At 33.9% G+C, this 25,219-nt stretch overlaps 1 protein-coding gene across 6 annotated transcripts in view; it reads right to left on the bottom strand.

Moving 5' to 3' along the window:
- The window catches only part of LOC143672602 (ubiquitin carboxyl-terminal hydrolase 9X-like), a 179,838-nt gene that overhangs the window by 34,158 nt on the left and 120,461 nt on the right, over positions 1-25,219 (bottom strand). For all 6 annotated transcript variants that reach the window (XM_077147219.1, XM_077147215.1, XM_077147214.1 and 3 more), the window contains exons 27-32: positions 12,321-12,429; positions 11,854-12,000; positions 10,894-11,040; positions 8,761-8,983; positions 6,880-7,100; positions 4,959-5,149 (exon numbers count right to left, since the gene is read on the bottom strand). In XM_077147219.1, coding sequence (XP_077003334.1) covers positions 4,959-5,149; positions 6,880-7,100; positions 8,761-8,983; positions 10,894-11,040; positions 11,854-12,000; positions 12,321-12,429 — 1,038 coding nt within the window. The remainder of the gene's footprint in view (positions 1-4,958; positions 5,150-6,879; positions 7,101-8,760; positions 8,984-10,893; positions 11,041-11,853; positions 12,001-12,320; positions 12,430-25,219) is intronic.

Raw genomic sequence — 25,219 nt, 5'->3', positions numbered from 1 at the left:
CCGGCTGCTAGCCGCTGCGGCCCGGGGAAAGGTGTGCCGCTCGTGGAGCTCACTGCAGCGGAGTCTTGCAGCCGGTCCAGCCAGTCCAGACTGGAGTACGCTATGTGTCTGGTCCCTGCCGTGGCCCCCGGAGCTGTTCTGCACTGTTTCTGGTCACCTAGTAGTTGCTCTGGAGGAGGAACTAAGACGCGCATACCTTACTAAGCCGCCACCTTGACCCTTGGCCCTCTCCCTTTCTTTTAATAAATTCTTCTACTGAGGCTTTCATGTAGCAACTAATCTTATTCCAATTTTATACTGTAAATATAAAAGTGCATGACTTACAAGCCACATATATTATTATTGGACAAAAAGTAATTTAATATTGCAAATGGTAGCAGTTCATCCCATTTCTTTTCAAAGTATGTTCAGACCCATGCAAAAGGAACTTTTAAGACAGAAATTAATGGATCAAAGTTGATATCACCAAAATGGAGAAAACTGACATGAATTTCCTGACATGATGCAATGGGAAGAATATAGTACCATCATTATCAAATTAACAAAATGTTTTTTTTTAATTATTAATTCATTCACCAAATACGTGCTTTAAGTTTGTTATCAGGAGATTCTCTGTAACGTAATTTAGTGCAAACATACTTTAGTTCTTGAATTCTAATAAAAAATTTCCTTCATATAAAATTTTCAGAAGTGAAAAGTTGCTTTTTATTGTTGTCTCTGTTGTTTCATTTCACATTAAGACAGCGATATGTGTGTCAATTCATTTTGAGAGGAGAGCTCATAATGACGTATGTAACAGAAATGGTATACTCTATTGGGGCTAGCAGCAAATAATGGACACCAAGATGATGTTCAATTACTGGTACAAGTCGTTACACATGTGGATGCAGCAAATAATCACGAGATAACTCCTCATATGGCAGTATTTAGATAGATAGAGGATTTTATTTCCTCTTCTCTCACAAGGATATCATTTCCTTCTGTAAGGAAGTGTACAGTTCAATGATCACCAAAGATGTTCAGTAAACAGATATTACATCTAATTCAGAGCTGGACTGGACAACCAAAGGTCTCCCTCATGGGGTGTCAGGCAAAGAGCAGAAAGCATGTTTCTTGAGGACATGGAGCTAAACTTCATTCTAATACAATTTCTTTCCTTCTTTCTTTTCATGTTATATGGTAAGGGTCACATTGCATTTTTTTTCCATGTGATTGTCCTGTCTTTATAGCATCATTTGTTGAATTTTTTCTTCCTTGGGAAGTGTATGGGCTGCAAATTGAATTCAGGCCACACACGGCAGGCAAGAACTCTACCACTGAACTACTCTTGCACCATCATCACTACCTACTATGTTTTTAATCATTACAAAACAAGCAGACAATCCATAGAGACAATTCAAAATATGAGATATTCTACGCATCAAATGGACTGCATTTTTCTAAAATTTCAGATTCATAATATCCATGAAAAGGTGAGATTATTTTAGATTAAAAGAGATTAAAAAGTAAACAACTAAATGCAGCACATAATTCTTGAATGGATCTTTGAACAAAAGAAAAGTAACTAGAATATTTGAGAGATATAAGAAAAATATGAATGCAAACGAAATATTAGATATAAGTAAACCAGTTTAAATTCTTTATGAGATACATGTAAAATGACTACACAGGAGAAGAGAACAGCTTTATTTTTACGGTATGTATATGAAATACTTTGGGGGAAACTGTTAGAACCTCTTCAATTTATAAAACAATAAATCCGTATCAAAAATAAAAACATATATATATAAGATCATCAGTTTTATGTAGGTTTTTCTTATCTGCCTGAACTAAATTTCCATATCCTTTCATGATAAAAACACTCAAAAAACTAGTAGTAGAAAGCTCTTCAACATTTTAAAAGTAGAATAAGAAAAGCCTACATATAAACAATAATCAGTGGTAAAAGACTGAAAATTTTCCACTTAAAATCAGGAAGAAGATCAGAAGGTCTACCCCTCACCCCTTCTAGTTAACATTATACTGAAATTCTAATCAAAGCAATTAGGAAAGCAAGAAATAAAAGAAAAAGTAAAATGATCTCTATAGCATATATTATCTTATATATGGAAAGACAGAAAGGGTCTACAAGAAAATTTCTAGCGTTAATAAAGTTAGCAAAGTTGGAAGATGCAACATCAAAATACCAAAATCCATTATATTTCTATACACTAACTACCAACAACCTGAAAAAGAAATTAAGGAAAAAACCCATTTATAGTACCATTCAAAAAAATATGTAGCATATAAATTTAAGCAAGGTCTAAGACTTGTATCATTAAACCGTAAAACACTTCTGAAAGAAATGAAAGAAAACCTAAAAAAAATGAAAAGATCTCATATTTACAAACTGGAAGATTTAATATTGTTAAGGTGTCAACACTATCCAAAATGATATAGAATTACAACAGAATTTCTATAAAAATTCCAGGGGTCTCAGTGGCAGAAATGGAAATGTTTCATACAGATTTGTATGAAACAAACAGCTAAATCAATCTTGAAAGAAAAAAGATAAACAACAGTCAATAAGCGCATGAAGAGATGCTCAACACCTTAGGGAAATGCAAATGAAAAACACAATGAAATCAATTCACATATACCAAGAGGACTATTATTTAAAATAATGGAAAATAAAAAGGGTTGGAAAGGAAGTAGAATAACTGTCATAAATTGCTGGTGGGATTGTAAATTGATACAGTTATTCTAGCAAACAGTTTAGCAGTTCCTCAAAAAGTTAAACACAGAACTATCATATGATGTGGCAATTCCATTACTATTCAAAATAGCTAACAGATGGGAACTACCCAAGGGTCCAACAATTGATGAAATGGATAAACCAAATCATTATATATCCATATTATGGAATACCATTTAGCCATAAAAAGGAAAGAAGTTCTGATACATGTTATAACATCATGAACTGAAACAATATGCTGAGTGAAACAAGGAAGAAGATTCAAAATGCCATAATCGTATGATTAAATTTATGTGAAATGTCAGGACAGGTAAATCCACAAAGAGAAGGATTGTGGTCGTCTGCAGTGAAGAGAGAGTAGAATGGGGAAAAGACTGCTTAATGTGACCTGGATTTCAGATAAAAACGTTCTGCACATAGCACAACACTTCAATGTACTAAATGCTACTGGATGGTACCCTCTTTTTTTTTCATGGGCAGGAGGAAACAAACCTGGGTCTCAAGCATAGCAGGTGAGAACTCTGCTGCGCCACTGTGGCCTGCCATGGATGGTACACTTCTAATGATTAAAATGTTAAATTTATTCTAATTTTAAGATAATTAAAAAATACTACAATGTTGAGAATGTATGATTCCAGAATGAAGGTAATACAAAAGTACTTTCTAGGCAAATTGTGAGCAGTACTATTAAACTGAGGGACTGAGACAAAAACATAAGAAGCAAAACTAAAACCACATTTATCATATACACAACACACATATGTTGCAGCTTCCAATTATAATGTATGGAATTAGGTATACCATATATAATTTTAAATATATAAACACATACATATATACGCCCATGCATATATATATATATATATATACATGTACATATTGAGTCACAAATTTTAAGATAAAAGTTCCAAGTCTTATACTAATTCTGAAGAACAAGAAGGAAAATACTGAGTTTCTGAATTAGTGGAAAAGAGCCAAGGTAGAAATGGTACAAACCAGGGAAAGAAAAAAACATAACTAAAACAGGCAGAGAAGAAAATGCTGATTATGCTAGGTAATGATCTGAAAGAGCAAAAGCATATAATCTGAAAAAAACAATTAAATATGAAAATCAATTTTATGACCTAAGCAGAGAGCTTAGCTAGAGGAATAAAAGGAATTTATACTAAGAAACATAATAAGGGTCACTACTATACTATAAAGTAGCATGTTCAAAAGAAATCTAATTGACATCCAATATAAAAAAGGGAGCTACTCTTAACTAAAACAGAGATGGGAGTCCAGAAGTCAGATGATCCCTTTTCTTCCTCATTTTTCAGCTATCTGGGAGGTAGCTTGCTGGGGGGGATTTTAACCCTGTGAAGGATTATAGACATTTTTTCATACAGAATAAAGACAGCTGCGCTATTGTATTACATTGGTTAATGTAATATGGATGAAACATGATTGGTCTTGATAAAATTAGGTGATGCAAAACAAGATTGATATATAATCAAACCTAAAAAACCTAAAAACCTAAAACCTAAAAAAGATGACCTGGTTTTATTACTGGTTGTTTTTTGAGAATGCTAAGCAAATAGGTAATTATTTTTTAAACTTGCAAAAAAAAAAGGAAGAGTAAGAGCTATTATTCTTTCTTATCGGCACATATATTCAGGTAACTGATGAAGGCAAGTTTCTTTCTCAAAACTAAATCCAGCTAATAAATGATGAAAGATTGTAATTTTTTGCTAATGAAATGATGGATTTAGGCAATGGTGACTTAGATTGTTAGTGCCACAAAAAGAAAGACATGAGGAGATTTTGTACCTCCTCATGAAATTAAATATTACCCACTTACTCTAGTCCAATCATTCTAAAAAGGAGAGAAGTCAACTTGAATCTTATCAAGCTTCTAGTTCACGTTTACGCAACCTTGTGGCACATGTGCCAAATCTTGACCACTGCCCTTGTACACTGTGTGCAGATAAAAAGAATTTTCATTTCTAAATGCACGCAAAAAATAATCACGCCATTCAGGATAAGTGAAAATTTTACAGAATTAAAATTCTAGGCCCATCAAGATGTTAATAGGGAGGCTATATGTGTGTGGGGTAGGTATTGGAACTCTATTTTTCCCAATTTTTCTGCAAACTGAAATAATTATTCTTCCAGCCTATATTTTATTAGTATAAAGTTATGTATTGAGATTTCTATAAACCTTTATCATCTATCCATAATTTACCTGAACTGTTTCCAAAATCCTCTGGGCACATAGTATTGGAGTTGAGAAGCAGCTAGATGACCAAAGATGATCTGAAGGTGTCGTAAGACACCAATATTGTATTCTTTCCTATCTTCTGTTTTACTTAATGCTGGCTTGTCTTCAAACTGATGAGGATATCCAAATACATCATCTCGTGGATCAACATTACTCTAGAGACCAAAAAACATCATTGATGTGCTATTCTTGATGAATACAGTAAAATAAAGTGAAACTTAGCACCAAAATGGTAGTGAATGACTTCCACTGCCTCTATAATCCTTTATTTTCAAAGCACTTGAATTAGTATTTATTTCGACTATTCCACTAATAAGTTATCAAAAAAGGATATTTTTGCAGCCACTGGAAGTAATATTATATAGCAAAGTACATTTGGTCAAGTACACCATTTGTTAGTCTAAACGAGGGACAAATGAAGATACCGTAACACATAAGCTCAGTAATTTGGGGGAAATAAGTTACTTAGCTTTTTAACTTTATTTTCTCCTCATGGGACTAATGTTATTGTGACAATTATATAAGACAATTTAAGTCAAGTGCTCAGAATCACTGACATTAAAACATGTCTATTAAGAGCACTGGTGGTAGAAACAATAGGACAGACAGAAACCCTGAAGTTAGAACCATATGGTAATTACAAGACAAAATGTTAACTGTTCTACAATTAACTGAACGTCCTTCTATGTGTTTTGTTCTGTTACTGAGGCTTAAATACAGAACTGATAACTAGTTCTTGTACCTGAAAATCTAAGTATAAGGAAAGAAACTAAACAGTGCAGAGACAGTTTAAGACTGAATACCAAAAGCAAAGGCAGGATACTTAATCTGAAATTGTAACATAATTTGTTTGATTTACTACTGCTTGCTTCAAAATGAGGATTTGAATTATTATTATTATTTTTTGAAGCTGGTCCTTTACTCAGGAATTGGTGTTAAATCATCCATATGGAGAGTCTTAAAAAAAGTACACATACCCAGGACCTAATAATGCATATATAATCTGATTTATTAGGTCTGGGAAGAGATGAGGCAGGGGTCATGTTTTAGAATCTCTGGATATGAAATATTGTTACCCGAAAGCAAAAATAATTTTGGCTACTGAAGGAAAGGAATGTGAATGACAGAAAAACTATTTAGTACAATCAGAATATTGGCTTATTTTTTCATGATTACAGGATAAAACTGTGATTGACACAAAAATTTAATATTAGCCCATTTTGTATAATTATTTCTATGAAAAATAAAGAGACACAAACACTGTATGAGTAGAAATATGACCTTAAGTCTTCTAAATTCATAAACCCCACATCATAGTTATGCCTACTCTATTTTACCTCTAAAATACAACTTTTCTATATCAATATTTTACAGTAGATACTTTTGGTAGTGATTATCTGTTATTTATCAACAAGATCATGGGGCATTATACAGAGAAAATTTGTTTCCATAACAGAAAGAATCATAATCTTAGGAAAATGTAATGGCCCATGAATAGACAAAGATTACAAATCTGAAAATATAAAAAATGGCACAAATTAAATGGGAAAACATTTTTGAAAAATAAAAGATTTAAAATGCAATTTAACTTTTAAAAATATAGACAATTATCATTTAGAAACACATAACTATGCTATGTCACACAAAATATTATTATATTCTACTACTTTAAAGATGAAGACAAACTATCATAAATTATGAACTGCAGATTAACATTTAGTAGATAAAGAACAATATAACATGCTCCTATATAAATATAGTGTGAGGGAGAATATAGTCCTATCATCAGATGCAGCTTCCTAACTATGGGAGTACAACATTATTTGTGAGAACACTGGTGTCTGGTAGGAAAATTTACAAAAAAGGAATGATAATTAAAATTTACCTCAGTGTCCTGCTTCTCATCCCCAAACATGTCATCATCCACATCACCACCTGTTCCTTCAATAGCAAGAATATTGTTCCTGATGGAAGGAATCATATACAGCTGCTGTATCACTGAGTTCATGTAACATGTAGCACCAGCATTTTTCAGTCCCACAAATCCTTTGGGTGGGCGGGGTCCGACAGGCGGCAGATATTCCCATTCAGTAAGCGCTTCACAAGCTGACAGAAGAAAAAAATTCTTATAGAAAGAAAATTTTTTTCCGTCATCATCTCCTGATATAACAATTACTTCAGCACTACAGCCTCCCTGAAGGGGTGCTCTACATTTTAATTTCAACAATAGTGCTCTACATTTTCATTCCAACCATTGGAACTCTTCCCTTTGTATCTTTACTTACATTGCTTCCATGACAGATTCATAAAAATAATTATACAAAATGGGCTAATATTAAAATTTTGTGTCAATCAGTTTTATCATGTAGTCAATTAATTTATTAATGAAATAAATGAAAGTATTTAAAAATGTTTCTGTAACACTTACAAGCGCCCTCAAATTCACTACGGAGTAACTTTATATAAACAAATGAAAAACAGTAGGGTTTTCTCAGTTTTAATCACAAAGAACACAGCTTATGGTTAAGCCACAGTTCTGATTCTTAAAAACACTGTGCTTCCTTTCTCATAAAATGATGAAAGACCATTACTGGTATATTGTATACATCCACTAGTGTTTTTATGAGAAGCCAACGAGATTAGAAATTAGAAAGGTTTATGAAAAATGTAAATCATTGTATATCTTCCTCCATTTAGAATAAAAAAATAACCTAAAAAACAATCACAGTCTAGATGATTAGTTAAATAGAGTATGCTGAATTGAAAGCATTTTAGCCAATAAGCAAAACTAGATAGACTTTTATGTACTAACAGATACATTATAAATGCAAAACAAAACAAAGAATACTACATGTAGCATATTCCCATTGTGCTTAAAAAAAAACTAAATTATTTATGTAGTTTGTATATACAGAAAAACTACCATTAGGGGGCAGATACAAATTAGAAGTAAGAAAAGAACCCAGGAATATGGAATGGGCATGAAGCAAATTACTTTTTAATTATTTTTGTATACTGTAAAATGTAACTTAATAAGAAACAAACAAAAAATACAAAAATCAATCTTTTTCTCTAGATATCACAAAATGAATAACTAAACATCTAATCTGTCAAACAGCAATGTTAGCTAGAAACTCCTAACCTGTGATCAAATATTCTAAAGTTTTACAGTGAATATTCAAGTCAAAAACACTGAATTCATATAAAACTACATAGATTTAGTACTTCTTATTTTATTTTACTTTCTATTTTTCCATTTTAAAAGAGCTTCAGTTCCTTATCTGTAAGACTGGTAGGGAACTATTTATTTCATGTAACTGATGTAATCTTTAATTGAGGACACATATAAAATATACTTTAATTCATCTTCTTACATTGTGATCTGCAAAATTTTTTAGACCTTAAGATTATAATTATATTAAATAACCTCAAAGTAAGGGCCTCAACCATTTTTCAACAAACATTTAAAATTTTAAGACTGAAGTTTGCTGGATAAAATTTCATCTTATTATTTATCAGTGAAATAACTCATTTTGCCAAGTTACTTTAATCTGAATGAAGGTATCAGAAAATAAACATTTAAAAATTTTTCTACAGCAACATATTCCTATATTTCTGCTTATAAAAGCTTAATTACACTAGTTAAATTGCTAAAAAAAAAAAAAGACAAATGAATTGAATATTTGCCACAAGAAAAGGAACCCAGAATTTTATACAGTAAAAATATTATAACCCCAAATACAGCTTTACAGTTTGAGATACTTACTTGTTATTGCTGTGTCTATATAATACATCTCAGTCAAACATTCTACTATCTCTCTGAGATTTCTTACACAGCCAACAGCTAATGCTATAAGTAGCTCAAAGCCACCATTTATTGTACTTGGTGAACTACAGACTGGAATAGCCTGCTCAGCTGGCAGTTCTCCATTTCTCATATATTGCAAGTAAACTTTGGATGCAGGAAATATGAAATCATCAATTAATTCCTAAAAAGTAAAAAAAAAAGAATTATGGATTATGAGCAACAATACATATTTTAGGAAAAAAATATTTCTTAGAAGTCAATGAGTCTATGATTATTTGTCAAATTTAAGATCTCCACATTTCTGCAACAATGTTTGGATTTTCTAACAGATTATCAACTTCAAAACACAATTTTCACTACAATTAATAAACACATCTAATCTTTAACTTTCCAGATCAAAACTTTAATGGTCTTTAAAAGCTGTAATATCTAAAATAGCTTAATGTAACGCCTGGATACATCCCAGAGTATATTAAGCAAATAGTCAAAAAGTATTGGCAAAGTTCCTTGAAGGATGGGAGAAAAAATAAGAGACTATTAAACTTTACCAACTATTTAAACTTTATCAGGGAAATGCTGATACTTTGTCAACCATTAGGGACACCAAAACAAGTATAGTCTTGGATCTTGAGACTTGCTCTTGTGAAGCTTATGTAGGTAGTAGGGAAGTATAGACTACCTAGAGGCATGCCTAAGAGGTACTTTTGGAGAACCTCTTTTGTTGCTCAGATGTAGCCTCACTCTCTCTAAGCCCAATTCTCTAAGTGAAATCATTGCCCTCCCTCCTACGTGGGATATGACATTCAGGGGTGAAATTGTCCCCGGCAGTGTGGGAGATGACTCACAGATGAGTGTGCCTGGCACTGTGGGATCAACAATGCCATCCTGAATGACAAGGGGAAAACAAGTGTAACAAATAAGGTATAGGTGGCTTAGAGAATTCAAATAGAGTTGGGCAGCTACTCTGGAAGACACTATTCTGTTAGCTTCACTTTGACATTGCTACCTATCATAACTTACTGTACCCAACCAAAACCAATCCTACAATTCTACAAAAGTTTCACGCACTAGGGTAACTTTCCAAAAACCTACAAGCTCCAGATGGGCCCTTGGACCAGATAAGTACTGAAATGAAGAAGGGCCAGTTCTCCAGAACATCAACTAGTTCCTTTTCCCATCCCATATTATTGACAGCCTTTTACATAGAATGGCCATAGCCAAATACCCCTAAAGAGTGGGAGGAAAATCAAAGTGATGGTGGAGCTATACAGAGAATGTAAGGTTTAACAAATAAAGTATGATTGTTCAATCATTATATTGATAATTTTTTTAGTCTACAGAATCTTAGTCTAGGCAGCTGGAAGTAATTCATACCAAACTCTGAAATCTGTTCCACAACTAATCCCTGAAAAGCACTTTGAAATTTATTGCCTTTTAGTAAAATATATTTTTCACACACAAAATTTCTTCTAGGTTCCAGTGTTCTGGAGCAGTTAGAAGGAAAAAATTTGCAATAGTTGAATGTAACCACAACAGATTATGGAATCTATTCTGTATCTATTTATTGAAGTGTACTCTGAAAATTAAAAAAATCCAAAAAAATCCTGCTAATGCAGTACTTAAGAAATATTAATTTATAAATACTCATTTAATCAGGTATGAACTGAAATAAACCCATTTGGGTAAAAATAAAATGCATTAAAGTAATACTTTATTCTCTGAATTACAAGACACAAGAAACGTATCAAAAGATGCACAACTGACAAAAAAGAAAGTTTTCCTCATCTTTAAATGAGAAATTGAGACTTACTAAATTGTACAATGTTTAACTCACTTTTTAAAACCCTTTTCTGAGGCTTGATTTTTGAAAAATTGTTTCAAAAATCTCTCAAATAAAATAATACATAAATTTACCTATAATTTACTTTAACTTCACAGAGATAAAGTTCTGAAAGGTAAACGATAGGGAAAAAAGATCAAGAGAATATTTCAAAGATATGTTAGATTTGCTAAGAACCATTTAAAGAGTCATGGTATCTAAATACTTTGCTTTGATAGTTTTGATAGTTTACTATAAAAAAGACAACTTACTTTAATGAGATGAGCACCTCCTTTTTCACAACCAATATGGTACTTTTTCTCAGGAGTTTGGAAGGCCAGCAACTCTTTTGTTACCCCAAGGTGGCCTTCCAAGATAGGTTCCTCCACACTTGTTTCACCTGTTTCCTTAACTTCATCCTGCCAAAGTAAGATATCAGAGATCTAACTCACGAGAAAGGGTAGAAAAAAAGGAGTTATAACAAAAGAGCACTGAAGGGAACAACAGCTCAGATAAATTTCCTCCACATCCTTCCTTGGGGTTTTTTATATCTTCTTTAGAATGCTCTTCAACAGTTACAGATCTGATTTTGCTCCCAGGGAACAACTGGCAATGTTCGGAGACCATTTTTATTTTCACAATTGGGGAGATACACAGATAATATTGGTATCAAATGAACAGACACAAGCAAAGTTTACAAACATCCTACAATGGATAGTAGAGGTTACCAAAATAGAATAATGCCAAGGTAGAGAAAACCTGCTCCAGTAGTAGGCTTTATGAAGTATTTGATAAAATGCTAATCTGAAGTATTTTTTAAAAACTACACATTTTTAGGAAGTCTAAAACAATTTTTCATAAGAAAAAAGTATCAGATGGTTAACTGTAAATGTTAGTATTGTTTTAATGAAAACTTAAGAATTTTCTTTTAAAAAAGATGACAATTTGCAAAAAGGCCAAAAACATTAAGATGGATGAAATCAGAAGATTAGCATTCCATGTCCCAAATAAAGTAAGAAATTGACACAATACTAGCTAGGTATACTTTCCATGAATCATGAGTTAGTAATCTTTGTATGTTAATTATAAATTTTGCCCCTTTTTATTATTCTCTAGAAGTTTCTGTTTAATATAGTTGCTAAAACTATATTTTTAATCTGTTAACAGTGAAATCATAAACCCATTTTTAATCTGTTAACAGTGAAATCATAAAACTTTTAACTCTAACTTACCCTAATTCTTTTGAGCCAATCAATTTCATTGTTGAGAAGTACTTCTGCATTGGGTATGTTAATACTGCTATTGTAAGCATAATTAAGAAGGTGCCGTAATAATGTGAAGTAGTCACCTGAGTATTTACCCCTCTCTCTTGCTGTGCTCTGAAACATTAAGAATACGAATTCACAATTACATGCTTAGAATCCATCCAATTCTTTAAAAAATCCAGAAAGTATGAAGTGGCAACAGTTTACATCAATGTCATGAAACAGTAACATCTTTGTTTACTATGCTTCCAAGGTAGCATACTTTTTAAAAGTATTTATTACAGTCAAATAAAAATCAGTTCACAAATGGTAAAGAAAATTAAAATACCTATTAATATGTCTGATCTAACTTTAATCAAGGCTAAAATACAAATTCTTGAATGTTCCTCATTTAGGAATCAATTATATTAATAAGCTCATTTAAAATGTCTCACCCCCAAAATGGTAAAGAGCAGAGTAATGAAGAAAAGCAATGGCCTCTGTCCCATGCAACATCTGGTGCACATTAAAAAGAATTGTTCTTGTGCCAATTGACGAACAGTTCTGAAATAAAAACATTTGGCATTTAACACATAATTTTCATGACTAACATGATGATTTCAACACTGGTCTAAATTTAAAGGAGAAATAAATTAATTGGAAAAATACAAGATCACTGCCCAAAAGTCCTGGGCCAACAGCAAAGAATAGATGAAATTAAGCTACTAGTTTTGAATAAAACTTAAGTAAACTCCTTGAATAAAGGAGTTCTCACTCAAGACTTCAGGAATTTCTAGTCAAAGTTTTTTAATATTTAATTTCTCATAGAGCCTTTAATATGTACTTAACTGAGTCTGGACCACGTCTAGAGTAAGCGTGGATAAATAAAAGATGTAGTTTTTGCAGGATATCTTTTAAGACCTTACCTGGAATAATCTGTAAATACTCATCCAGATATGTACAAGCTGATGTTAATAAGTCCTATGCATCTTTCTGGCCCTGACAGAATTGCTTTTGATGAACTGTGCTTTGCAGGAAACAACCTGTGGAAATTCTATTACAATAACAGTAAGACTATAACTAGAGACCATTCCTGGCTTCTAAAAATAGTTCTCAAAATATAGTTCTTGGACTGGTAGCTCAGATTTACCTGGGAACCTGGAAACTCGTTAGAGAAGAAAATTCTTGAATCTATACTTCCTGAATCAAGACTTTGGGGGAGAGACTCAGAAATCTGCATGATTAAAAACTATCCTAATGTTTCTGATGTACACTAAAGGTTGAAAACCATTCAACAAACATTATATTGAGAGGCCCTGGAAGAATCCTGTCTCTAATCAAAGTATGAGGAATATCACCACGATTGCTATTAGACACTGTAGTGTCTCTACGAAAAAAATATTCATGACATATTCATTTAAATACTTAGTTTACTACCATATCTCTAGATCCTAGCACACAGGCATACAATGAATAATTACTGAATTAGTAAATATTGGTTTTTCAAGCTGGAAATATGAGAAATCAAAAGTTTTCACAAACTCGGAAGAAAATTTATAGTTCTAAAGTTTTGGTAACAAATAGTCACTGGAATCAATTATCAATATATTGAATCAAGCAACAGCAATTACCCCACTCAACAAGCTTTTGCAATGCAATCAACCACTGTCAGCCTTTGCTTGAAAAATCAACCTAAGGGGGACAATGAACATGTCTCTCTATCAACAACGCTCTCAGCTTAGTACCTTATTTTCTACAGATGTCAACAGCTTAAACTTAATTTACCAATGTCTTCTTTAGAGACTGTGCCTGACCAGCATGGTGTCCCTTAACAATAAAAACAATTTTCCTTTTATTTCCCATAAGAAACAGTGATCTCATCATTCTTTGACAAAAGTAAGCTGTTCCTGGATATGGGTTATTCTTTGTTGGTGATAAAGAATCTGGTATCAACAACAGTGTTTATGATAAGTATAAGGTTTCAAATATTTACTGAATCATGCAATGGACAGTTGGGCAGATAACTATGATGTTTTTGTGTTCTTGTTAACTTAAAAACAAATTTATAGTTAAAATGTAAAGGAGTTCATTAACCTTTTTCTTCACTCTATCTTATCTTTAATTTTCCTACTACTCTCAATTTCCTCATTCATATGTTTTAATATTTGTACAACTATAAGTATTTTCAACTCTTTTGAAATAAGCAGGACAGAGTATTAGTATTAGTAAACACAATATGACTACAATACCACCTTCTTTCAAATTTTTTCTCAGATGGAAGAAGTTTTTTAAGTACTGCTTACTCAACAACTTAAGTAAAAATCCTGCTAACCTTACATCATCCTCAAAAAGATGGTTTCTGATAAAAGAGATTGGTAAAATTAGTAGAAACTAAGATAAATATAAATTGGGAAATATATGACCAAAGAACATAAATAGATATGAAGTGTGAACATGTATATATAAATCTCATGTATGTCTTCCAGAAATCTGTAAACCTTTGTAGTGCTATACAAAGAACAGGTACGTAGCTTTCAAAAACCAAAGATGAGTTCTCTTCTTCCTCTCCCTTCAGGACCCTAGAAATGGAAGTTGTCTTAGATCTCATTATCCCAGAAAAATTATTCACAGGCATGTTAATCAGTTTAACCAAAGAGAGAGAGAGAGAGAGAGAGAGAGAGAGAGAGGGAGAGGGAGAGGGAGAGGGAGAGAGAGAAAATATGCCTTGGTTTCAGTAAATCACAGGTTAACTGATCTGACTTCAAACTTGAACCCACTAAAGGGGCTCAAAAGTTGTCTAAAATACAAATGTTCTTGCGCTTAAGGAAACACAAGGAGCATACAACACAAATACCTATGGCTTGTCAATTTGTGAAAAACTATCTTAAGTAAATTGTTTAAAATACTAAGTCATACCATATCACTCTTCTGATAAAAACCAACATAGCTTCCTATTTCAATCAGGGTAGGGCTGGGAGGCTATCTTGCACAGTGTACAATAATTAGCAGTGTTCTCAGCCTCTACCCTGCAGCTATGAATGACTACATTCACAGAGTAGTCATGAATGACTTGAAGATTTACACAGAGTAAAATCTTTATAAATGGTAAGTGATGTCAGTAAGAGAGTGGAGTATGAAAATACAAAATCCCTATCACCACAGAAACATTGGGGAAAAAAAAAACAAAAAACATGGGAACCAATTTTCTCTTAACTTAGGAAACTATTCAACGGTTTATAGCAACCAACCAAATTTTTAATCAAGAAAAACTTTAAAAATAGAAATCTAGTAGCAATTTTACTAGTTCTTATCACACCCCTTCTTAGGTGCAGAGGCATTCAGAGCTCTCAAAGCAGATCCACTGGTCCAGGGAAGTGGGGGGAAGGAAATACTTTATTCACAAATTGGGGTATATGCAATATTTACTGCAAACCATCTATCTGGTGGCACAAAGTTTTACCTGTTGAAGAGGGTGGCACGACTGCTAAAACTATTTAGGAAAACAAATCACAGCCATAAGGGGGAAAGATATTGCTGAGAAATACAACAGAGCTCTTGGGAACACCTAAAAAATTTACAGAGAAAAAGTGACATTTTAAGTGCTGGTATACAGAGGAGAATTTTTAAGACTAAATACATGCCTTGGCAAGAGGTATGCTCAGATAAAAACATCAGAAGAGATTAAGATTTCACTAGTGACTGGTCTTTTGGATCAGTGCAAGGTTGACTGAGTGCTGAAAGAGTACACAAGCCCACAGTCAATCTGCAAAGGTTGGGAGAGGTACCTTTTTCTGCCTTCTGTATCATATAGCTCCTAATTAGGAAGAAAATTTCTGCCATATAACTAGAATACAAGCTAAAAGCAAGGGACCTAAGTGCCCACAAACACACATACAACTAACAAGGTAAAAGAAAACACGAATAAAGAACTAAAGCAAATCATGAAATGAGATATGAACAAAATGAGAAATTCAGTAATAAGAAATTACAAAAGATCCTCAATAAGGTTAAATCCAGATTTTTCATCAGAAATAGTGACGTCAAGAAAACTGGGTTAACTGGGATGACATATTTTAAGTGCTGGAAAAAAAAAAAGTCAACCAAGAACTCTATAGTCGGCAAAACAGTCCGTCAAAAAGGGAGAGAAATTAAGTCATTTGCACATAAACAAAACCTGAGGTCACCACTAGATTGGTCCTATTATATCTATTAAAAGGAGTTGTGCAGGTTCAAAGGACACTAGATGGTAACTCAAAGATATCAGAAGAAATTAACACCTCTAGTAAAGGTCACTACACAGATAAATAAAGATGTCAACATACTGTGTTTTGGGATATTGTAACTACAAATTTATTTCTTACCTGATAAAAAATAAAACTGAAGGAACAGTTAATAGGTCAATCTTTTAGAGCACATATTGCCCCCAAACTATAGAGACAAAATTTGTAATAAGACAAAAAGGGATTAATGATTACAGAAATGGTGTATAACAGTGATGTTAAGATGGTATTAATTCAAACAATTTTAGTAAAGACTTAGGAGTTAATTTCCATATTAACCACAATAAAAATATCTTTAAAAGTTACACAAAGAGAGTTCTTGGAACATGGTGGAATAGGTGGGTCGAGTTCAACCCTGCTCTAAGGAAGAGTTAGAGAAGCAAAGTGAGGGTAAATGAGACAGATTCCAGGGCATAAATGACTTGGGATGGTCTTCTGCAACACAAAGGGCAGCCATGGTTGCAAAAGCTGAGGAACTGAGAAGCAAAGAACCGGATATTGTCCATCTGGTGGGAAAAGCCTAATATGATGCCAGGATCCCTCAGGAGTGCATGGACAGGGAAACGGGAACTAGGAAATAAGCCAAGCTGTGTTTCATGAACATACTACCCTCATAACCAGTGCAGTCCCATGATTCGTGACTCACTCTACACATAACACACCTGAACTCCATCAGGTGCCACACCTCCTTGCGCTCCAAGCACACCGTCCCACCAATCCCCTACCCCCCCCCCCCATGCACGTACCCACACGACACCCCTACCCCAAAGGCACACAGGACTGCCCTACACACCAACCCACCTCTGCAGCAAAAATGTAGTCTCACCCTGTCCCTCCCAAGCCCTATCTCTCTCTCCCTGCCCGCTGTAGTTGGCTGGCATACAGGCTACGTGTCTTACCTCCATATCCAGACTATACCCACTCCAGCCCACAGTCACACAGGGCCACCTTGCTCTCCTGAGCTCTGTGCACTGTGTACTTCAGTTTATGGTTCTTTCAGATCTCCACATGTGCAAAGCACTGTTCGCACCCCATAACCCCCATCACATTCCCCATCTCTGGGCAAGCATAACCTGCCCAGTGGGCCACATCCACCCCCAGCCCATGCAGACGCAACCCCGGACCCAAGCCCTAATGTCTGCTTATGCACAAAGGGACCTGATTCCCAGACCCATGCACCCACACAGCCACATCCTCCCCACTGCTGAGCACCCACATTCAAAGGCACCAGCACAGCATCCCCAAACTGCACGCATACCTGCTCTGCAACGCATCACAGACAGAAGTGAAGGCGATTCTCTAGTGGATCTATAAATAATATTACCAAATTGGAGGTGAACAAGATTGAAAGGGGTTGTTTAGAGTATGTGTCCCATTGATTAACATGAATATTATAACTCTTTACAAGAACTACTTCAATATTATGATTTGTGTAAAAAGAGTGTAGTTTCTAAACATACAGATTTACAAAGACTGTACATGAATCGACTTTTTCTTTGCTTTGTATATACGTTATATTACATGATAAAAAAAATGATACAGCAGCAGATTTGAAGAGGCAGAAACAAGAATTAGCAAATTAGAGGACAGGAAAACTGATTTCAAACACTCAAAACAACAAATAGCAAAAAAGATGGAAAACTTAAAATTGGGTATCAGGGAAATGATAGACAAAACAAAGTGCACAAATACAAGAATCACTGGTGGCCAAGAAGGAGAAGAGAAAAGTAAAGGGCCAGGAATATTAATTGACAGTATAATAGGGGAAAATTTCCCAACCCTTATAAAGGACATAAATATGTAAGTCAAAGAAGGTCAACAAACTCTAACTAGAATAAATACAAATAGGCCTTACCCAAGACACATACTAATCAGTCTGTCAAATGTTGAAGAGAAGCAGAAAATCCTAAAAGCATCAAGAGAAAAACATTCTACTACATACATGGGTAAACACAAAAGACTGAGTTAAGATTACTCAACAGATGCCATGTAGGTGAGAAGGCAGTGGTATGAAATATTTAAGATCCTGAAAGAGAAAGACTTCCAGATTGTCTTTCAGAACTGAGGTAGATACTAAAATTTTTGCAGACAAATCCTAAAAGAATTTCTCAGCAAGAAACCGGTTCTACAAGAAATACTGAAGGAAGTTCTTCTATTTGGAAAAAAAAAAGATGTCCTGAAGCACAAGACAAGATGAATGAGCCTAGAGGACATAATGCTGAGTAAAACAAGCCAGACACAAAAGGATGACTCCACTTTTATGTTCACAGTAAAGGTAAAATTAGAGGCTCATAATACAGAATATAGGGCATTTAAAAATACATAGAAGTTAGAGATGGGTGAATGGTTAGCTAATAAGGTTGAACTAAAATCTAAGGGAATAAGTAGAAGTGAAAGTGGTTCTCTAATGGGTTTATATGCAATATTACTATATTGAAGGTAAACATGAATGAAAGGGGTTGTACAGACACTAGGAATTGCATTAATTAACAGTAGAAATACAAATAAGTTCTTGTAAGAACTACTTCAAAAGTATGATTTATGTACAAAGAGTGTTTAAGTCCAGGATATAGGGGAAAACTGCTATTGCATGCTATGCCTATGTTTAAAAGGAAAACATTAGAAGTACTACAGCAAAAGCAGGGGTAAATACGGGGAGTGGTAAGAATTGCAGGAAAGTTTAGATTTCCTATTTGTTGAGAAATCTATTTGAAAGATAGAAAAATCTGATTATGCTTCTCTCGGGAACAATAAAATTATCTAAAATTGAGAGTGTTTATGGACTTTTGATTTTGGGTATCATATGTGATGTATACTGAATGCAGATGGCTGAAGGATGCATTGACTGGGAAGTAAACTGACAAACGATGGAGTATATATATGATCAAATATCGTGCTACTACAAAAAGGAACGAAATCATGAGGCATGCAACGATGTAAATAAAACTGAGGAATATTTGGAGAGGCAAAACAGCCAGAAATGAAAGAACAATTATTGTATGATCTCCTTTAGAAAAAGCTTATAAGAAAACAGGGTCCTAGATTATAAGGTCTTATATCAGACACATTTAATCCAGAGTGGTAATTATAATTTCTCAAGTTCTTTGATATATGTATAACCTATTATTTAGAGATAAGAATAAAGCTGATAAATCAGGACTAAGGTCACTCATAACACAGGGGTAAGGAAGACATTGTCTATATTTTAGAAGCACACCTATAACTACTCTTTGAAACCAAAGTAAGAAAGGTTTATTTTGTCTGGAAACTAAATTTTCTTTAGCACATAATCTAAACTCAACCTGCCTGGATAGCTCATTTGAACAATTGAAACACAGAGAACCCAGAATAAGAATGAGGGCCTTTAATCCTGTATAGCTTAATGTAATGCCTGGATACTTCCTAGAATATATTAAGTAGATAATCAAAAAGTATTGGCAAAGTACCTTGAAGGATTGGAGAAAAAATATGGAACTGTTCAACTTCACCACCAGGGAAACCCCTGATACTGTGTCAAACATAGATACCGTGACAAATATGGCCAAATCAATAGCCATGTTCTCAAATCACGAGGCTCACTCTTGTGAAACTTACATAGGTAGCAGAAAAGCTTAGACTACCTATAGGCATGCCTAAGAGTTACTTTTGGGGTCCCTCTTGGTTGCTTAGATATGACCTCACTTCCTCTAAGCCCAGCTGTGCAAGTGAAAATGACTGCCCTCCTCGCTATGTGGGACATGAAATCCAGGGGTGAAAATCTCCCTGGAGGCATGGAATATGACTTCCTGGATTGAGTCTGACCCTGGCACCATGGGGTCAACAATGCCGTCCTAACCAAAAGGGGGAAAAGAAGTGTAACTAATAAAGTATCAGTTGCTGAAAGAGTCAAATAGATTCAAGAGGCTACCTGGACAACACTCTCATGCAAGCTTCAGTTGAAAGTCACTAGCTATCATAACTTTCCAAACCCTAACCAAAAGCATTCCAGCCAATCCTCTAGAGTACCCAGGGCATTATATAAGATTCTACAAAGATTCCATGCACTAGGGGAACTTTCCAGAAACCTACAACCTCCATACAGGTCCCTGGATCAGATTAAGTCCTGAAATCTAGAGGGCCCGGCCTCTCTAGAACATTAGCTAGTTTTATCTTTCTTTTCCATATTACTGACAGCTCCTTCCAACATGAAACAGAATGGGCATAGCCCAAATTCCCTAAAGAGAGGGACAGTCTCATCCAAGGTGATGGTACAATTACAGAGAAAGTAATGTTTAATAAATGAATATGACTGCTGAATCATTAAGTTGATATTTCTTTTAGTCTTCATTATCGTAAAGTTGTTAGAAATAAAAACCTAAAATTGTGGAGTTGTAATCTGTACCAAATTCTGAAATCTGTTCTACAAATAATTGTTGTGCTGTGCTTTGAAATCTACGGCTTTTCCATGTTATTTTTCATGAAAAAGAAAACAAAAAGTCAACTGTGATGATATAGAAAAAAGGTATTTATTCGTTCTATCCTCCTATGTTCTGGAGCAGCTAGATAGAAAAATCCAAGATGATGACTATGGTAGCCCATGACAAAGTCTGGAAACTGTCTTGTAACTACTTGTTGAAGAGTACTTTGAAAACTATTGCTATTTTCTTTCTTTGCGTTGCATATATGTTGTATTATACATTTGTAACAGTTGGGAAAAAAATACACAAAGGAAAAAAATTAGTTATAAATATCAAGTGAAGAAAAAAGTAGGCAGTAAAGAGGAATAAATGGTAAGAATATTAAGATAAACATGTAAAACAGTGCAAATAGCAAAAATAAGTCTAGACTTAAGAGTAATAACTTTAAATGATTAAATTCTCAAGTTAAAAGGAAGCGACTGACAATGAGATTTGAAGGGATGATCCAACTATAGGCTATTTATCTACTGAAGCAACTTAAGATGCCAGTGAAAATTAAGGCATAAGGACCTAAGGCAACACAGACTCACTCTGGTCCCCAGCAGTTGGTGTACATGTGCATTTAAGGCAGCTCCCCAAAAACCAGAGCAACCTGTGGTGGAACAGTTTTTGTCAATTTGTGAATTCTCTCAACCTGGGCCATCAATGATGATGCACTTAAACTAAAACAACTGAGTATGTTGAACACTAACCATTTCTGGCTCTGTGGAGCACGATCCCCTAATAAGGATGCTATTAGAAGTAGAAAAGAGGCACAGAAAAGGGAAACTCAGTCTCTGTGGCACTGCAGTCTCAGTGCTGAAAGAATAAAACAGCAGCACTAACTGCAGGAAAAGAGTTTAAGTAAATCATAGTCACTGGAAAGGAAAATCTATTTCAAAAAAAAAAAAAGAACAACACAGTACTCCCAGAGGAAGAACAGAGAAAAGGAAAGTTTCCTGGAGGGGAAACAATCAAACATACTAGGGTAATCTTGAAAGTCAGTAATAATGCAGTTTAAGAAGCAAGCAGAAAAAGATCTGAGAAAAACCAAATTGTTAACCATGGACTAGTGAAGAAGAGCCTTAACATACAATCAACCTACATTAAAACTTAAGCAGGAAGAGGGCAGGCAATAGTGGTGCAGTGACAGAGTTTTTACCTGCCTTGCCAGAGACCTGGGCTCGATTCCTGATACTGCCCATGCGAAAATAAGTAAATAAATAAATAAATAAACTTCAGCAGGAGAAAGAAATTGACTTCCAAACTAAGTACATCAAAATAATAACCCAGACTACAAGATCATGGAACAAAGAAAAAGGCAGAGATGGCTCTTCAAAGTGAACAAAAAAAACAACAAGCAAAGACGTCAGAATAAGTAATCAAAGGGATTCAATCAAACCATCTAAACCTGTTCAATGAGCGAAAGGAATATATGATACAGAACAAAAGGGTATCAAAGAAGGCCATCCATGAAAAAAAAAAAAAGAAGTTCAAAACAGAACATACATAACTTATGGGGATGAAAATCACAATGACGGTCATTAAAATATCTTGGAAGTGTTCAACAGTGCATTTTAGCAGGCAGAAAAAAAACAATTCGTGAAGTAGAGGATGAGATAACTGAAATTATACAGACTTAAGATAGACTGAGAAAGGAATAAAAAGTAAGTGAGCAGAGCCTAAGAAACCTGTAGGACAATATAAAGTAATCCCCAAGCCATATGGAAATCCCAAAAAGAGAAACACAGGAAAAAGGGCAGTAAGATAATGTGAGGAAACATTGGCTGAGAATTTTATCCAATCTGACAAAAGACATGAATATATATAAACATCTAAGAATCTCAAGAAACACCAGAACGGAGAAACCCTAACAGACCTACTCCAAGATATGCACTGACCAAAATACTGAAAATCAAAGATACAGAGGAATTATGAAAGAAGCAAGAGGAAAGCTAGTAGTCACATTTAAGGGAAATGCAAAAAGACCACATATCAATTTTTTATCAGAAACCACAGAAGAAAGCAGTGGTGTGACATATTTCAAGTACTGAAAGAGAAAAATGTACCAGCAAGACTTCTTATCTGGCAAAAGTGTTCTTCCAAAATGAAGACAAGTTAAAGACATAGGCGAAACAAAAACTGAAAGAATTTATTACCAAGAGTAGTGCCTTATAAGAAATGCTAAAGGGAGTTTTTCAGGTTGAAAAGAAAGTACAAGAGACAGCAGCCTGGAACACTATGAAGAAATGAAGAATAAAGGTAAGGTAAAACTCAGTAGTATGATATTCTCAGTACACAATTCTGAGTGTGTAAATTCTATAAAATTTAGAATAAAACAGTAAGAAATAATCACACAAGTAACAGAAAATCAAAATATAAAGAGATAATATGGGATAAAAACACAGAAAGGGTAAAAGGGCACAGGAACGGCAAATTCGTATATTACTGAAGTTAACTTAGCAGGACATAGGTTTAAGTTGTCTAATTCAAACTGCAGGGCAACTATAAAACAAGTAATTAAAAGAAAAATATATATGTGTTTGGGAATGAGAAAGAGATCATCAGTTTCATCTCACAAGATCTGCTATGCAAAAAGAAGGTTGCAATAAAGGAAAAGAGGGATAAAAAGGCAGAAACTTAAGTCCTCTTCATTAGTTATTACACTGAATATAAATGGATTAAACTTTTTAATCAAAATATACAGTTAGTCAAAAATAAATAAAAAAGCAGGAACCCCCATATGTTGTTTAAAAGAAACTCAGCTTAGACCCAAAGTTACAAAAAACTGAAGGCTAAAGAATGAAAATAAAAATTCCATGTAACCAAAATATAGCCAGGCAACCTATTCTAATTTTGACTTTAAGTCAAAAACTTACTTGAGACAAAGAAGGATGCTATATTAATTAAAAACATCAACTCAATGAAAAGAAACATCCTAAACATTTATGCACCTGATCAGTGCCCCAAAACACTAGAGGCAGATACTGATAGAACTCCAGTAACAGAAAATAACAAATGTTGAAGAGGATACGGAGAAAAATGAACAACAGAAAAATGAAAAATCAACTATTTTAATTAGAAACTTCAATATACCATTTTTCTCAAGGATACAACATCCATACAGAAAACTGACTAGGAAATGAAGAACCAGGACAAAACCAAAAATGAAGTGGATCTAACTACATCTATGTATAGAAAGCAGTACCCTCTCCAAACAGAAGAATACTGTCTGGGGAATATGTGCATTCTTTCAAGTGCATATAGATTATATTATTCTCAGCAAAAGACCACATGATAGGTCACCAAACAAGTCTCAATTAATTTTAAAAGACTGAAATTATAATGTATTCTTCTACAAATGAAGGTAGACATCAACAGCACAGGAAGAAATGAAAAAATTACAAGTCAACAATAAATGAGTCTAAGAAGGCACAAGGAAAAGAAAGAAATATTTAGAAATGAAAACATCTTACAGGACACAGAGGAAGCAACGCTCAGAGGAAATTAGAAAAAGAAAGCAAACTAAAGTAAGCAGAAGGAAGGATTTTAACAAAGATTAAGGCAGAGATAAATACCAAAAGCTGGCTCTTTGAAAAGTTAATAAATTCACTAGTCTGAAAAAGCAAAAAATTAATGATTACAAATAATTAAAATCAGGAATGAATGGGGAGAAATTACCTATTAAACTTACAGAAATAAAAAACATTTGACTATAACATTAATAACTGTATGCCTATAAATTGGGTAAGTTAGAGGAAATGGACAGATTTTCACAAACACACAAATGACCACAATTGACTACAGAACAAAGAAAACTCATCAGAAGAGTAAACAAAGAAGAGTCCATAACCACAAGACATCACTAGTGAATTCTAGCAAACATTGAGAGAACCAATATCAGTATTTCTAAAACTCTTTCAAAACATTAAAAGTGAACACTTCTCAACATATTTTATGACAACAGCATTACAATTTCACAAGAAAGATTCCAGACTGAAAAATCCTCACAGAAATTAGCAAACTATATCCAATTGCATAATAAGAGGATTACATACCACAAAAGTTTCTTAAATTTTATACCAAAGAAAAGCAAGGAAGGAAAATACAGTTAAACAGGACTTCATCAAAATAAAACACTTTTATGGATCCAAAGTCAATCCACAAAATGGGTAAAATATGTGGTACTATATGTCTGATAAGGAATTCATATCTAAAATATAAAATAACTTCTACCACTCAAAAAGACAAAAAAATATAAAAATAAAAAATTTTTATTAATATAAAAACTAGGCAAAGGATTTGATCAGACAGTTCTACAAAGAAGATATACAAAATGGTCAAAAGAACATGAGCATATACTCAATTTCATTATTTATTATGGAAATGCAAATAAAAACCATAGGGACATTATTACTTCACACCTATCTGACTGGATACTATTAAAATGGAAAGTAACAAATGCTGAAGAGGATATGGAGAAAAATGAACAACTCATCCATTGCTGGTGGGAATGTAAAACGGTGCAGCTGCTGTGGTGGTTCCTCAAAAGGTTAAATTCACATATGCGTTGGCAGTCCCATGTTTTAGGTATATGTTCCAAGAAATTGAAAACCAGTACTTGTACAGATATCTGTA

Source organism: Tamandua tetradactyla, chromosome Y (assembly GCF_023851605.1).
Source record: "Tamandua tetradactyla isolate mTamTet1 chromosome Y, mTamTet1.pri, whole genome shotgun sequence".
NCBI lineage: Eukaryota > Metazoa > Chordata > Mammalia > Pilosa > Myrmecophagidae > Tamandua > Tamandua tetradactyla.
The sequence above is the reverse complement of the archived record's forward strand: the minus strand, read 5'-3'. Positions and strand labels throughout refer to the sequence as shown.